Source organism: Peromyscus leucopus, chromosome 9 (genome assembly GCF_004664715.2).
Source record: "Peromyscus leucopus breed LL Stock chromosome 9, UCI_PerLeu_2.1, whole genome shotgun sequence".
NCBI lineage: Eukaryota > Metazoa > Chordata > Mammalia > Rodentia > Cricetidae > Peromyscus > Peromyscus leucopus.
The window spans coordinates 56,007,006-56,020,915 of record NC_051070.1 but is presented as its reverse complement, the minus strand read 5'-3'; the positions used below and the strand labels follow the sequence as shown (position 1 = coordinate 56,020,915).

Genomic DNA, 13,910 nt, shown 5'->3' with positions numbered 1-13,910 from the left:
AAGATTGTTCTGTTTGATGGTAGTCTGTTAATGTTGCTGATGGAACTGCAACTGAACTTCCTAATTGCTCAGCACGTGCCTACACTAGGCATTCCTTGGACTAGTAAGGCCAAGTGTTTGTTCCCTATCACTGCCTTCCTTTCTTCCTATCCAAAAACTACACACACACACACACACACACACACACACACACACACACACACACACAGAGGCACTTGTGTGCCACAGATGAATGGCAGTAAAAACGACAACCTTCAGAATCTATTCTCTCCCTCTACTGGTCCCAGGGATTGAACTCACGTCTTCAGGCTTGGTGATAAGAGTCTTTACTAATCAACCCACTTTGCTAGTTCTATTTTATTCTTATAGGAGAACATGACTCACAGAGACTGAAGTGACAATCACAGACCCTGTATGGGTCTGAGCTAGTCCTCTGTATATATGTTATGGTTGTGCAGCTTAGTGTTCTTGTGGGACTCCTAAGAGTGGGAGTGGGGGTGTCTCACACTCTTTTGCCAGCTCTTGGAACCCTTTTTCTCCTGCTAGGTTGCCTTGTCCAGCCTTGATATGTAGGTATGTGTCTAGTATTGTAACTTGTATGCCATGTTGGGTTGACATCCCTAGGAGGCCTGCTCTTTTCTGAAGGGAACCAGAAGTAGATGGGGGAGGGGGGGTTGGAGGGCTGGGAGGAGTGAAGGAGGGGAAGTTCAATCAGGATGTAATATATACGAGGGAAGAATAAATTAAAAATAAATTAGGAAATTATTTTTCTTCTTAGGCAAAGTGACACATGCCTATATTTCCAGCACTCTCCATGATAAGGGAAGAGGATCCTGAGTCCACCAACCTGTGCTCAAAATGACATGGAAGAAAGGGGATTGTTTTCCTTTTGTTTCAATTTTTTTGTGTCAGGGTCTCATTATGAAAGCTGACCTCAAACCTAATGAGATCCTCCTGCCTCTGCTTCTACTTCTCAACATGCTGCCTCAAAATTAAATAAATCACGGCTGGGCAGTGGTGGCGCACGCCTTTAATCCCAGCACTCGGGAGGCAGAGGCAGGAGGATCTCTGTGAAGTTCGAGGGCCAGCCTGGGCTAGAGTGAGTTCCAGGAAAGGTGCAAAACTACAGAGAAACCCTGTCTCGAAAAACCAAAAAATAAATAAGTAAATCACAAAAGAAAAAAATTGTTTTTAAAAAGATTTATTTTCTTTCATGTATTATTGTTTTGTACATGTGCACCACATGTGTGCTGCTGCACAAGGAGGTCAAATAAGGGCATTGGATCCCCTGAAATTTGAGTTATAGATGGTTGTGAGTCACATGGGTACTGAGAACTGAACCCTGGTCCTCTGCAAGAACAAATGCTCTTAACTCCTGAGATATCTCTCTAGCCTCCCTCAGCTAGAAGAAAACAAAACAAAATACAAAAAACTTAGGACTATCATATTACTGGGTCGCATGAATTTATGTAGCTTTATTCTCAGCCACCCAAGAAGTATAACACATTTTAGCATTTTCAACAATGCTTTAGAAACTGACCAAGTAGGGGCTAGAATGACAGTCCAACTATTAAGAGCACTCAACTCTTCTTGCAGAGGTTCCCAGCACCCACATGGCAGCTCACAACTGTCCCTAACTCCAATTTCAGGGCATCTGACAACCTGTTTTCACCTCCACAGGCACCAACACATAGTCTTGCTGTGCATGCAAAACACTCATAAATATAACAGCAAGTATTTTTAAAGTCTTAATTTAGAATGACAATCAAGTTTAATGATACACATATGAATGAAGATGCCATAATGATCTGGGAATGGAAGTCCATGCCTGTAATCCCAGAATTTAGAGGTATAAAAACAGGAGGATCAAGAAACTGGAGGCCAACACTGATCTATAGAAGTTCAGTATTGGAGAGTGAAACTGGTCTTAAGGTTTGCTAGGCACTTGTACTGAGTTTAAGCCTAGCCCCATGACAGTTTTAAATGTGTAGTCAAACAGTAAGCTCCAAATTCAGTGAGAGACCCTGTCCCAAAGGTAAGGTGGAGACTGGCTTGGTTTTGAACACCTTTAAGCCCATCTTTTGGAAGACAACAAGAGGCCGGCAGATCTCTTGCTTAGCAGGCCAACCTGACCTGAATTAGAGTTCCAGGCCAGCCAGGATTACATTGTTAAGACCTATCTCTAAATAAGAAAATAAATAAGTGATAAAAAAAAACAAGGTAATAGAGTGAATGAGAAAGGAAAAAAAAACATCTGGCCTCTAGGCATACAGGCGCAGGCTCCTGCATATACTCAGACACTATACATATTCCACCTTCAGAGACTAAGCAAATGCTAGGCATATTCTATGGACAGGACAGTATCTGAGACCAAAAAAGCTTTACATTTTAAAGTATTTTTCTTGTGGTAATAAGCTCTACATAGTATCAAAGATGTTATGGAGAGACTACAGGGCCGAGGATGTGGCTCTGCTGGCAGAGTGCCTGCCTAGCATGCTTGAAGCCCTGGGTTCAATCCCCTGCATGTCATAAACAAGGTGTGGTGGCACATATCTGTAATATCAATATTTGGTAGTTTGAGGCAAGAGGATCGAGTTCATGACCAGTCTCATAAAGAAAGGAGGGGAGAGGGAGAGGGGAGGGAAGAGGGGAGGGGAGGGAAGAGGGAGGGGAGGGGCGAGGGAGAGGTAAAGGTATTCAAGCCAAAGTAATCAGTAGTTACTACTCTGTCAAGAGTATTCAAGTAGAACTGGTCAGTTCTATCTTAGCATAGTGGTGCACACCTTTACTCCTAGCACCTGGGAGGCAGAGGTAGGTGGACTTCTGTGGTCTGTGAGTTCAAGTACAGCCAAGACTTCAGTACAGCCAAGACTACATAAAGAGACCCTGTCTCAATAATAATAAAAGGAGGAGGACTGTTCTCACCGGCTAGTGTGTGTTTCGAGGATTACTGTGACCATTAGCAATGCGGTGCCATTGCACCAATTAATATGCCTGTGGGCTGACCCATGTGGCTTTCTCACCATTGCTATAAATGGCAACACAGTGTAAAAGGCAAATTCATTGTAGTATCTATCATTATGAAAAAACTTTGAATTCATAAACATTTCAGTGAGTTCACAGGTTGCCAGATCATATACTGAGAACAAAGGGACTAAGTGACAATTATTTTCAGTGGTTATAAACTCTGACAAGCAAAATGCCTTTGTATAAACACACACAATGCAAAATTGCAAAACATTAAAAGCATCACAAAGCATTCTAACCCATCTATATATAGTTCATATCTCAGTTTCAAAATGGCATTGGCAGAAAAAATCAGTAAATCTCCAAACAGAAATAATATTAAAACAAAATACCTACTCACTCATAAGTGGATTCTAGACATAAAATAAAGAACAATCAGACCGCAACCCATAGGAAAAAAAAAAAAAATACGGGCAGTAGAATGCTCGCCTCGTACATGCAAGGTCCTCAGTTCTAGGTTCCATTACCGGAACTAGCTTCCCCTAAAATAAAGCATATTGTAAACATAAAGCAAAAAGACCAGTTGTCATGGTGGCATGTAATCCTAGTACTTGGGAGGTAGACGCCCAAGAATGGACTTCAAAGTCCACCTCTATCTTGGCTAAACAAAAATTAAACAAAACAAACAAAAACACTGCAAAATACCTTTATCTGAATTAAAATAAGAGAAACAGTATCTTGCTCTATATCCCACACTGGCCTCAAACTCATGGTCCTCTTGCCTCAGCCTCCAGAAAGCTGTGATTACAGGTAGAGCCACAGAGCTCAGGTTGGAGATCAGCATTTGAAATCAAATTGCATTAGGAAAATGAAGGCAAGATAAGCATCTTAGTGGCTCCACTTGCACAAGATTACAGTTAATACATTAACCTTCTCAACAAGGTCTGCTTACTTCACAGGGTTTATGGAGATTAGTGAACAAATACACACAAAGCAATGGTCTAGGAGTAGCGATTCAGGCCAGTCATCTCAGCACTTTGGGAGGTTGAGGCAGGAAGCAGACTGCTGTGAGTTCTGGGCCAGTCTGTGCAATAGAGTAAGAAAGCATCTCCACATACAAAAAAGTAAGATAGACCAGTGAGATGTCTCAGTGGTTAAGACTCTTCTGACGGATGATGTGTGTTCAATCCCCAAGGACTTACATTAGCAGAACACTGACTGATCCCAAGTTCTCTATCTCCCACCATGTGGGTCATCATCACACAATATATACATAAATGCAATCTTAAAAATAAACAATAAGATGAAACAAAAAGCACACCACATGAAAGTGTGTATTCTATAAATGCTCAATAATGCTAGCAGCTGTTCATTACGTAACAGCCAGACAACTCTTCTACACACTTGGCCCAGACAGAAAACTCTAATCTGTGTCCAGGTTTTTATTTATTTCCTTCTATTAAGGAAGCAACTTGGAACTCCTTAATGACTTAATTATAATTTCTATCTTCACCTCAGGTAAGACAAGGGAAACAACACAACTGAAAATACTAGCCAAATACCTATCTTCAATATTCCAATTTCCCCATAAAGAAGCTAACTTACACAGTCATCTTTCTTCTTACAACTAACCAACCCTGAAGATGAACCAGGCAAGCACACATCAGCAAATAAGGCAACCTGTCTACTCATTCAAGCAATCTTTCATCTCTCACAATTTTAACTTATTCCACAATTCCCAAGGACTTCACTGATTTTAAATTGATTATAAAATTACTATTAGAGTATTAAATAATGTTTAATTTCCAATTTATTTTCAAAACTTGAGACAAATGCCAGATAACTCACTTTTAATAATCATTATTTCTTACAGGTTTTTATCACTAAACGTATTTAAAAAAAAAAAAACTTACTACCTTAAAATATAACCAAGAAATTGTCTGATACTACAGACTGCCATTAAGGTTATTTACTGGGCAAATTTACATACATTGAGTGACAGCCCTTGCCATGAATTGACTCGATCCGTCAGTAGCAAAGCTAGTGCTGAAAGGTATCCCATGTCAAAGAAAGAATACTAAATAAGACCATTGCTATTAGTTTTAGAATATGGCCCATGGGTCAATCAATGCTTTAAAAGCCTGCAAAACAAGCTTCTACCATTTTTTTCTAACTTACCTTCATGCCTAAACTTAAACACATATACTACTATAAGGAACAGAGACTGTATTAAAGTCTACCATTAACCATACAGAATAGATTTTTAAAACATGATTTGGTATACCCTAAAGACTGGTTATTTCTCCAGAGTTTTATGTCCTTATTTGGTACATATTTAGACCATTTCCATTTAAGAAGTATTTTCCAAGAACCAGTTCACAAGTCTAAACCCTACCAAAACAGGAAGCAAAGAACTGAAAAGATACAATGCATTTTAATTCAGGTTTCATAAAATCAAGTTTTATGTACCAAAATCCTATCCTAAAATAATTTCTTATAACACAAAACTTAAGACTGTCAAATATGCAAATCAGCAAAAATATAAAGTGAAAAATCATATTAAAAAAATTAAATAAACAGGGTGTAGTAGTGCACTCCTGACATCCTACCATTTGTGAGGTTGAAGCCAAAGGATCACAAATTCCAAAGGATTCTCTGATACTCAGTGAGTTTGGGAGTTTGAGTTTAGGAGTGCTATATAAGGAGTTTTGAGGCCAGCCTGAGCTACATGAGATCCTGTCTCAAAGAGTGAATGGAAGGAGGGAGAATCCCTGTTGTTTTACTGTTTTCTATCTTGTTAAATTCATACTTTAAAAACAATAGATGGGAAAAGATGAAGTGGTGCGAGCATAAAAATGGGACAGTGAGTGGGGCAGTAGTGGTGCACACCTTCAATTCCACTACTCTGAAGAGACAGGAGGATCTCTGAGTTCAAGGCCAGCGTGGTCTACGGAGTGAGTTCCAGAACAGTCAGGGCAACAGAGATACCCTAAAAAAAAAGGGACAGCTTGTGGCCCTCTGTTGATGCATTGGGTGGTACAAGCTCATCATACTACTCCACACACTTTCTGTAAAGCTCAGAACCTGTGTAATCCCATTTTAAGTGGCAAAAAGATGCAGACAGATACACACACACAAAAAAAAACGGACAGTCAATAATTAGGAAAAATGAAGCAAGTGATAGCATGGAGCCCCACTGGTTCAATAGTAAACACGAACATGGTGCTAACTATGCAAGCAGACTCCCAAATGAACCACACATGTGCTACAGCATCATGGCACTCACATGGCACTGAGGGCAAAGAGATGGGGCTCATAATGGAAACAGCTTAGTCTTCATCTACAAGAAAGAAACTGAGTTGGAAGCATACAAAATTAATACAGATATATCATTTTCCTATGGGTATCTATTATTTTACAAGAAGAGTTAACACTTGATCTCAGGATCACAGACCAGAGAGCGAGGCCAGTACTACATTTCACCTAAAGCCATTAGCAGAGCACTGGATTCAAAAAACAAACAAACCTATATGCACATGCCACCTTCCCCAAATAACACACTACATTTTAAAAGTCAAAATAGAGCCGGGCGGTGGTGGGCGGGAGGCAGAGCCAGGCGGATCTCTGTGAGTTCCAGGCAGCCTGGTCTACAAAGTGAAAGGTGGAGGAAGGAGGGAAGGAGGGAGGGAGGAGGGAGGGAGGGAGGAGGGAGGGAGGGAGGGAGGAGGAAGGAAGGAAAGAAAGAAAAAAGAAAAGAAAGAAAGAAAGAAAGAAAGAAAGAAAGAAAGAAAGAAAGAAAGAAAGAAAGAAAGAAAAGAAAGAAAGAAAAGAAAGAAAGAAAGAAAGAAAGAAAGAAAGAGAAAGAAAATGTCAGCCGGGTGGTGGTGTGGTGGTGGTGGTGGTGCAGCACACCTTTAATTCCAGCACTCAGGAGCAGAGCTAGGCGGATCTCTGTGAGTTCGAGGCCAGCCTGTTCTACAGAGTGAGATCCAGGACAGGCACCAAAACTACACAGAGAAACCAAAAAAAAAAAAAAAGTCCAAGTCAATAAAAAATAACAGACACCTATCTATATACCAACCTGCTTAAGGCACCCTGACCTCATGAGAACTCCCTCCCATCTGCTTAGAGAGGCTGCTTTTATGCTAATTAATAGCTTCTTTTTGTGATCTTACTAGGTTCATATTTTTCTCTATAATCTGTTTGTTTAGACTTTGCTAGGGCAAGTAAAGAATGTGTATAGTGAAGGGAGCAAATAAGAGCAAAGTACAATGTTACATACACAGGAAGATGTCATAAAGTCATTACACTAACTACAGAATTCTTTAAAAGCCCAAGCACAGTGACACTGGCCGATAACCCCAGTACTTGGGAGGTGGAAGCAAGAGGATCAGAAGTTTAAGGCCATCCACAGCTGTACAGAGTTTGAGGTTCCACACATAACATTTACCATGCCTTCACTTTGGCCAACAAAGCTTTAGTAGCTATTTTAAAGACCATATATACTCTCTGGCTATAGAGATGTCTCAGGAGAAAAGAACAATGGCTACTCTTCCAGAGAACCTCAGTCCAAATACCAGCACCCACATGGCAGCTCACAACTGTCTGCAACTGCAAGTCTAGATCATCTGACCTCCATAGGTTAAAGCACACACATAGTACAAAGATGTATGTGCAGGCAAAACATACACACATAAAATAGTAAAACAATCTCACAGTTTCCTCACACTCTAATTATCCCTTACTTGCTCTAAGCACTGAAGTGACAATAAATCTTTACAAGGCTCTCAAGAAGGGCACACTCATGTACACCTGTAATACCAGCAATACCAGCACTGAGGCGGGGAGATCTTGAGCTCCATGCCTGCATAGGTTACACCACATAAGAGTACCAGGCCACAAGAGACCCAGTCTGAAAAAACAGGCCAGGTATGACAGAGGTAGGTAGAGGTGGATCTCTGTGAGTTCAAGGCCAGCAAGCAAGTTCCAGGTCAGCCAGAGCTACATGTGAGACCATGTCTCAACAACAAAACAACAACTCTGCCTATTCTCATAAGCAAGACAGTGTTCTTTCTGTTTTGTAGGTATAAGTTCATTTAAACATCAAACTAACACTAAGTCAGGGTTTACAACAAGTCTTTTACAATGGAGCAAAAGCATGGGTGAACTGATGGGCCCCACACCACAGTGGTGTTACCAGTCCAGGAAAATCCAAGACTTCAAGTGCAATAGTGTTACAGTGACCTTAGAGACTCTGAGAACTCCATGCTAGGAGAAAATCAGAAGGACAAATTTCAGTGCTTCAACTTCCTCTCAAACAAGAAGCTGTTCCAAAGGTAAAGCACAAAAGCTGCATGCCTGCAGACCCATGTAGACAGAACAGTATCGCAGCATGGATGTTGTTCTACCTCGGCCCCATTTAGGACCAAACACAGCAAGAGCCTGTGGCCAAGTGTCAAGCTTGTTTCTGTACTTAAAACTCCTGAGCCTTGAGAAGTCAGTCCAGTTACAACTTATTATTAATTAAGGCCCCTACTGAGTCAGCACCGTAAAACATATCCGTAGTAATAATATGGGGCTACCTCCTTCTAACATCTTTGGGAACTACAAGAACAGAAAATAAGAAACAGCAGAAATCACTTCATCTAGTTCTTGCCATTTTTATGTCTAAGTACAGGAACCCAGAAGGGCTTTAACCTCTCATTTATGTTGGAGCAAGGGCTCCTGCTTTCCCTGTTAAAAAGCTGCAAACTAGAATAAAAAGGCTGCCAAGTAAATCAAATGTGAGTGCCAGAAGTTCACCCCAACTATCCTACCTTCTACCTCTTTTCTTCCCCTTTCAAAAACCTAGCAACAGTAACACTGACTTTTACTCAAGATATTCGATGCCTACTGTGTGCCAGGCTCTGTTCTAGGCAGAGCAGTTTACACAGAACATTTGCAGAGAAACAAAGATCAGTCTGGCACTAGGCTTACAGTGTAACAGTAGAGGTTCAAGGCACTAAATATAGTATCTATTTAATAAAGTGCTGTAAAAGAGATTTTAAAAATGATTTCCACAAGAGGTAATTAAAAGGTTATAGGTGTGACTGAGGATGAGCAGGATTCTGATAAGAGAACAATTATAGGAGGATATCAGACATACCAGTATGGGATCAGCAAGCTGGAGATGTACCTGAGTGAACAGCAATTGCCTAGCATGCACAAGGCTCTGGGTTCAACCTCCCCCCCCTCAAAAATCACAAGTACAGTGCATAGGGTTTGATTGTACAGTTCAGTGGCCTCATTAGCTTAAGAGGAACCATATTGAATAAATGTCAAACTTGGCCAGCTGAAATTTAGCTTTTTAATCCAATAGATCCAATGATCCACTAAAGATTTCCAAGAAAGCTGGGCGGTGGTGGCACATGCCTTTAATCCCAGCACTCCAGGGAGGCAAAGCCAGGTGGATCTCTATGATCTGTGAGTTCGAGGACAGCCTGCTCTATACAGCAAGATCTAGGATAGGCACCAAAACTACAGAGAAACCCTGTCAAAAAAAAAAAAAAAAAAAAAAAAAAAAAAGATTCCCGAGAATAATGACAAATCAGGATTGTTTAAAATTAACTCAGAAGTAAAACACAGAAAGAAAATGGGACTTATTTAAGAAGTTAACTACAGCAGGGCGTGGCAGCCACACCTTTAATCTCAGCACTGGTGAGGAAGCAGGTGGAGCTCTTTGAGTTCAAGGCCAGCCTGGTCTATGGAGGTAGCTTCAGGACAACCTGATCTCAAGAGAAACCCTATCTTGAAAAACCAAAAACCAAGCCAAAACAAAAAACCTACAATGCAGACAGCAGATTGGATCAAAAGTGGACAAATGGGAAGGCAGGCACAGAAGCTGAAAGCATTACACAAGTACATCAGCATGCCCTGGCGGCGGCCGGCTGGCCGGCTGGCTTCAAGGAGACAGTCACACATCGCAAGCCACTGACAGCAAAGAAATTACAAAGGATCCTTAAAAGAAAGCAGGCAATCTAAAGGTGGAGCTAGAGGCAACCATTTAAAGACTGTAATCTATATCTATAGGCCATGCATAATAATCATATTCCACATTAGAAAAAAAAGCAAAACTTCCCCTTGATGAACATAATAGACAAAGATATACAAACTACAGTTTCCAAGAATCTGCCAATCAAAGCAGAATAACTTGAAAACAATGCTATCTATGTACTTATGAAGACATGATACTAGAACAAGTCCTGTTCTTCCTGAAGCACACACTCCAAGTCCTGACATTTTAAGATGTTAAGAATGTGTTGTCAGGCGGGCGGCAGAGGCGCACACCTTTAATCCCAGCACTCGGGAGGCAGAGGCAGGCGGATCTCTGTGAGTTCGAGGCCAGCCTGGTCTACAAAGCGAGTCCCAGGAAAGGCGCAAAGCTACACAGAGAAACCCTGTCTCGAAGAAGAAGAGAAAAAAAAGAATGTGTTGTCACTATAGTATGTAATCTAGAAAGCTATTTAATGAATCAAGAGCAAAGTGAAGCTATTTTCACTAACAAACAAGAACTAAAACTGATCCATCATATATATTTTGTGTGTGCAATCACAAGCTATCACTTGTTTCAGGTAAGTGATTGATGTTCAGCTTAGAAAATCAATTTCTGATTGAGTGAAGTCTTCTGCCCCATGATTAACAAGCAAACTGAGTTTCTTAAGGGTAGACAGCTTATGTTCTGGACACCACACACCCCAGTTCTCAGTATTCAGGAGACCTTTGATAAGGGGAATAAACAGAAAGCAACCAAGGAATGTTTTCCAAGTACAGAGTACTTTCATAATGTGGTGAGTATTACACAACACAGAACTAAAGATCCAATATCTGAGTGCCTGCTACTCAACAGGTAATAGAGTTACAAAATCAGTAATACTTGACTCCTCCCTTGAACACAGTATTTATTTCTTTAAATGAGTTCAAGAGAAAACCAGCACACACTGATTTTGTGACCATCACTGAGTCACCCTCTCAAATTCTTTAATTCTTCCAAGTTTCTGGTTTCTCATCTGAAGAAGGGATGAGAACCCACCAAAAAACAATGGTGGGAGTGTCTGTAAAATATGATAATTACACCAGTGACTTTCTATAGGACTCACCACACTTAGTACACATCGGTGACAAATGTCACCACACAAACATCTGGCCAGTCAACAGTCTTTGCCCTACCACCACCTGAAAAAAATCCTCACAACAGCACTCCAAGGACAGCACATTGGGGGGGGGGGGAGAGACACAGACGGACAACCACAACCTCACAGGGAAAGGTACAAGCTAGAGAAAGGGTCATACATTTTCAGACAGAGGCAGGAAGATCTCTGACGTCAAGGCCAGCCAGGAATATTGTTGTGTGTGTGTGTGTGTGTGTGTGTGCACACACACACGCGCGCGCCCCAATCCCACAAACTAAATTTTTCTGAGCGGGTTGGGGATTTAGCTCAGTGGTAGAGCGCTTGCCTAGCAAGCCCAAGGCCCTGAGTTCGATCCTCAGCTCAAAAAAAAAAAATTTCTGAGCTAAGAAATAATGTAACCATCCTTTTAGAGATTATCTGTCTCTACCACAAAAGATCATCTCAAAATGAGTGCAAGACCTTCACATTCCAAAACTTCAGAGAAGTTCTGAAATAAATCAGCAAGCTTCTATCTCGAAAAGTCCCCTAGAAAAGTGATTTATATCTTATCTATCTTAACCACACATGAATCCCTGCAAGATAAAGTGAATTGGAGCCAGCATTTTTTTCAACAAACATGTTAACCAACACTATAATTCCAAAGTAGTTAAGTTCAAAAGAATCTCAGTCTCCCCATAGAGTAAAGGATGCTGTAGGAACATTTCTGAGCTAAGTGTTGCTGGCATCTATTGCTACTTAATTATCTAACGACAAAACACAAACATCAAAGTCCAGTTATTTGCATGTAGAATTTATATAACAAGGAAACCTTATTACACAAACCTCCCAGAGCACTTACTGCTCACCATTTACTTCATTAACTCAATGAAAAAAATAAACAAGACATAAAAAGATAAAGACTTTTTCAGAAAGGTGATTTTTAAACCTATTGTTACACCTTTTGGACAACATACACAAAACACTCTCCAAGTGTAATAGGCTCAGTTTAGTTCATGTTTCTTCAGTACCCAAGACTTCCACGACACTATCGGTTGTCACTGTTAAACTTTCTTACCTTCTGCTACATCATCATCGACTGCTCCTTTCACCTGAGAAAAACACCACTGAATATCATTCCCTCCTCCAGCTCCTAGAAGAAGAAAACACAGCAATTAAAACTGAGTTCTGTTCTGTTTACTCGCATAAACATGGAGATGGTATCTGAGACTAGCATGACACTCCCCACATACACAGCCACCACTAAGTCCATGGATTTGGAACCAAATGAGGCTCCAATACTTGGTAGAGCATTCAAAACAAAACTGCAGGTATGAAATATTCAAAGGCATACAGTCTATCAATCATTATCATCGTACAGATATTCAAAGCCTCATTTCCACTTCCCCTTCCCCTTGAAGACAGTCAGAGCCTTTCAAGTAAGACCTACCAGGAAAAAAAAGTAAATAGCAAAAGTTAGTTTCCTTTAAATGTACAAAAGGCCTACAGAAGAGTTATAAGGCTAAACTACCATGAAATATAGAACGAAGAGAAAACTTCGGGAACATTACTGCCCGAGAGGAGGGATGATTCATGTGAACTCTACCACCGAAGCATGGACACAGCAAACACAACACCCAACTGCATTCATTAGGAGCAAATCACTGGCTGCAGACACAGGAAAAGGGGTGGCGATGAATGCTTGGGACAAGATAGTCCAAGGCTGCTTCTGCCTCCCTTCACCTAACCAGAGAACCCAGAGGGCCGGAAAGAGCAACTCTGCTAATTTCTCATCTCCTACAAGACAGTTCCAATCATCATTTCACAGCAAGGTCAAAGGGCTGCTTGTTTGTATAGCAAACTGTAAACCAGCCCAACGTAACTTCTTAAAAGTCCTGTTATCTATGCAAACATTGAAAAAGACAAGGAAAATTGGTTTAATCTCAGACACTGCCCAGAACTGAGGAGGAAATGGGGCTGGAGGGAGGACGACTCCTGGATTTCTGGAAAAGAAACCGAATCTCAATCTAGAATTACTCTACTAGCTGAAGGGATTCAAGACCAAAATGTACAGAGATAACTGACCCTCAAAGGCCATTAACCCTCGCTTTTCCTTTACCTATTCCTTGCTAAATTATTCCCAATCGGGTTTTCTCCGTGCTTTTTCACCCCCGCAAGCTTTTATGAAATCTCTCTCTCTCTCTCTCTCTGGCTATTTATATCACTGAACTCCACAACTATTTTAACTCCGAGAAACCCTTCTGGGAAAAGGACATCTGCACAAATGATCCTGTGCAAAATGCAAAGTTTATATTACCTGTTCCTCCCCCCTCCAACACACACACAAACACACACCAATCTTTAACAACTTCTATTAAAGGCCTAGCACCCGTGAGTGACAACGAGTAAGAAGTCACGGAAGGGAGCACCATCGTCACGAAATTCAGGGTTACACCCTCAAAAAACCTGACCTACCCATAATGTGTGTGCATTGCTGGGGGGGGGGGCGGGGAGGGGGAGAGGCATATGACTCCATTGTATTTTAACTTGCAAAGCGCTCTTCCTTCCATCAGGGCAGAGTGTGTCTCTACAGGAAGGCGGGCGGCAGACCGGGAAGAGCGGAATGAGTATGTGCAGAGGGAGCAGGGTGCAGAGGGGAGATCCATCTGCACTCCGGCACCCGCCCCACCCACGCAGTCCCCCGCCCCACCCCACCCGTGCCCGTGTTCGTGCGGTGCCAGGCCCGGGGCCCAGCCTCCAGGCCCCACCATCCCAGCCAGCCCAAGTGCCAGGCCCGCC

General features: G+C 41.5%; 1 protein-coding gene across 2 annotated transcripts in view; it reads right to left on the bottom strand.

Annotated features, from left to right (window-relative positions):
• Positions 1 to 13,910, bottom strand: part of Ppp2r2a (protein phosphatase 2 regulatory subunit Balpha) — a 64,787-nt gene that overhangs the window by 50,390 nt on the left and 487 nt on the right. For both annotated transcript variants that reach the window (XM_028890033.2, XM_028890032.2), the window contains exon 2: positions 12,190 to 12,264. Coding sequence is in view for 1 of the 2 variants with exons in the window: in XM_028890032.2 (XP_028745865.1) it covers positions 12,190 to 12,264 (75 nt within the window). In the remaining variant the exon portion in view is untranslated. The remainder of the gene's footprint in view (positions 1 to 12,189; positions 12,265 to 13,910) is intronic.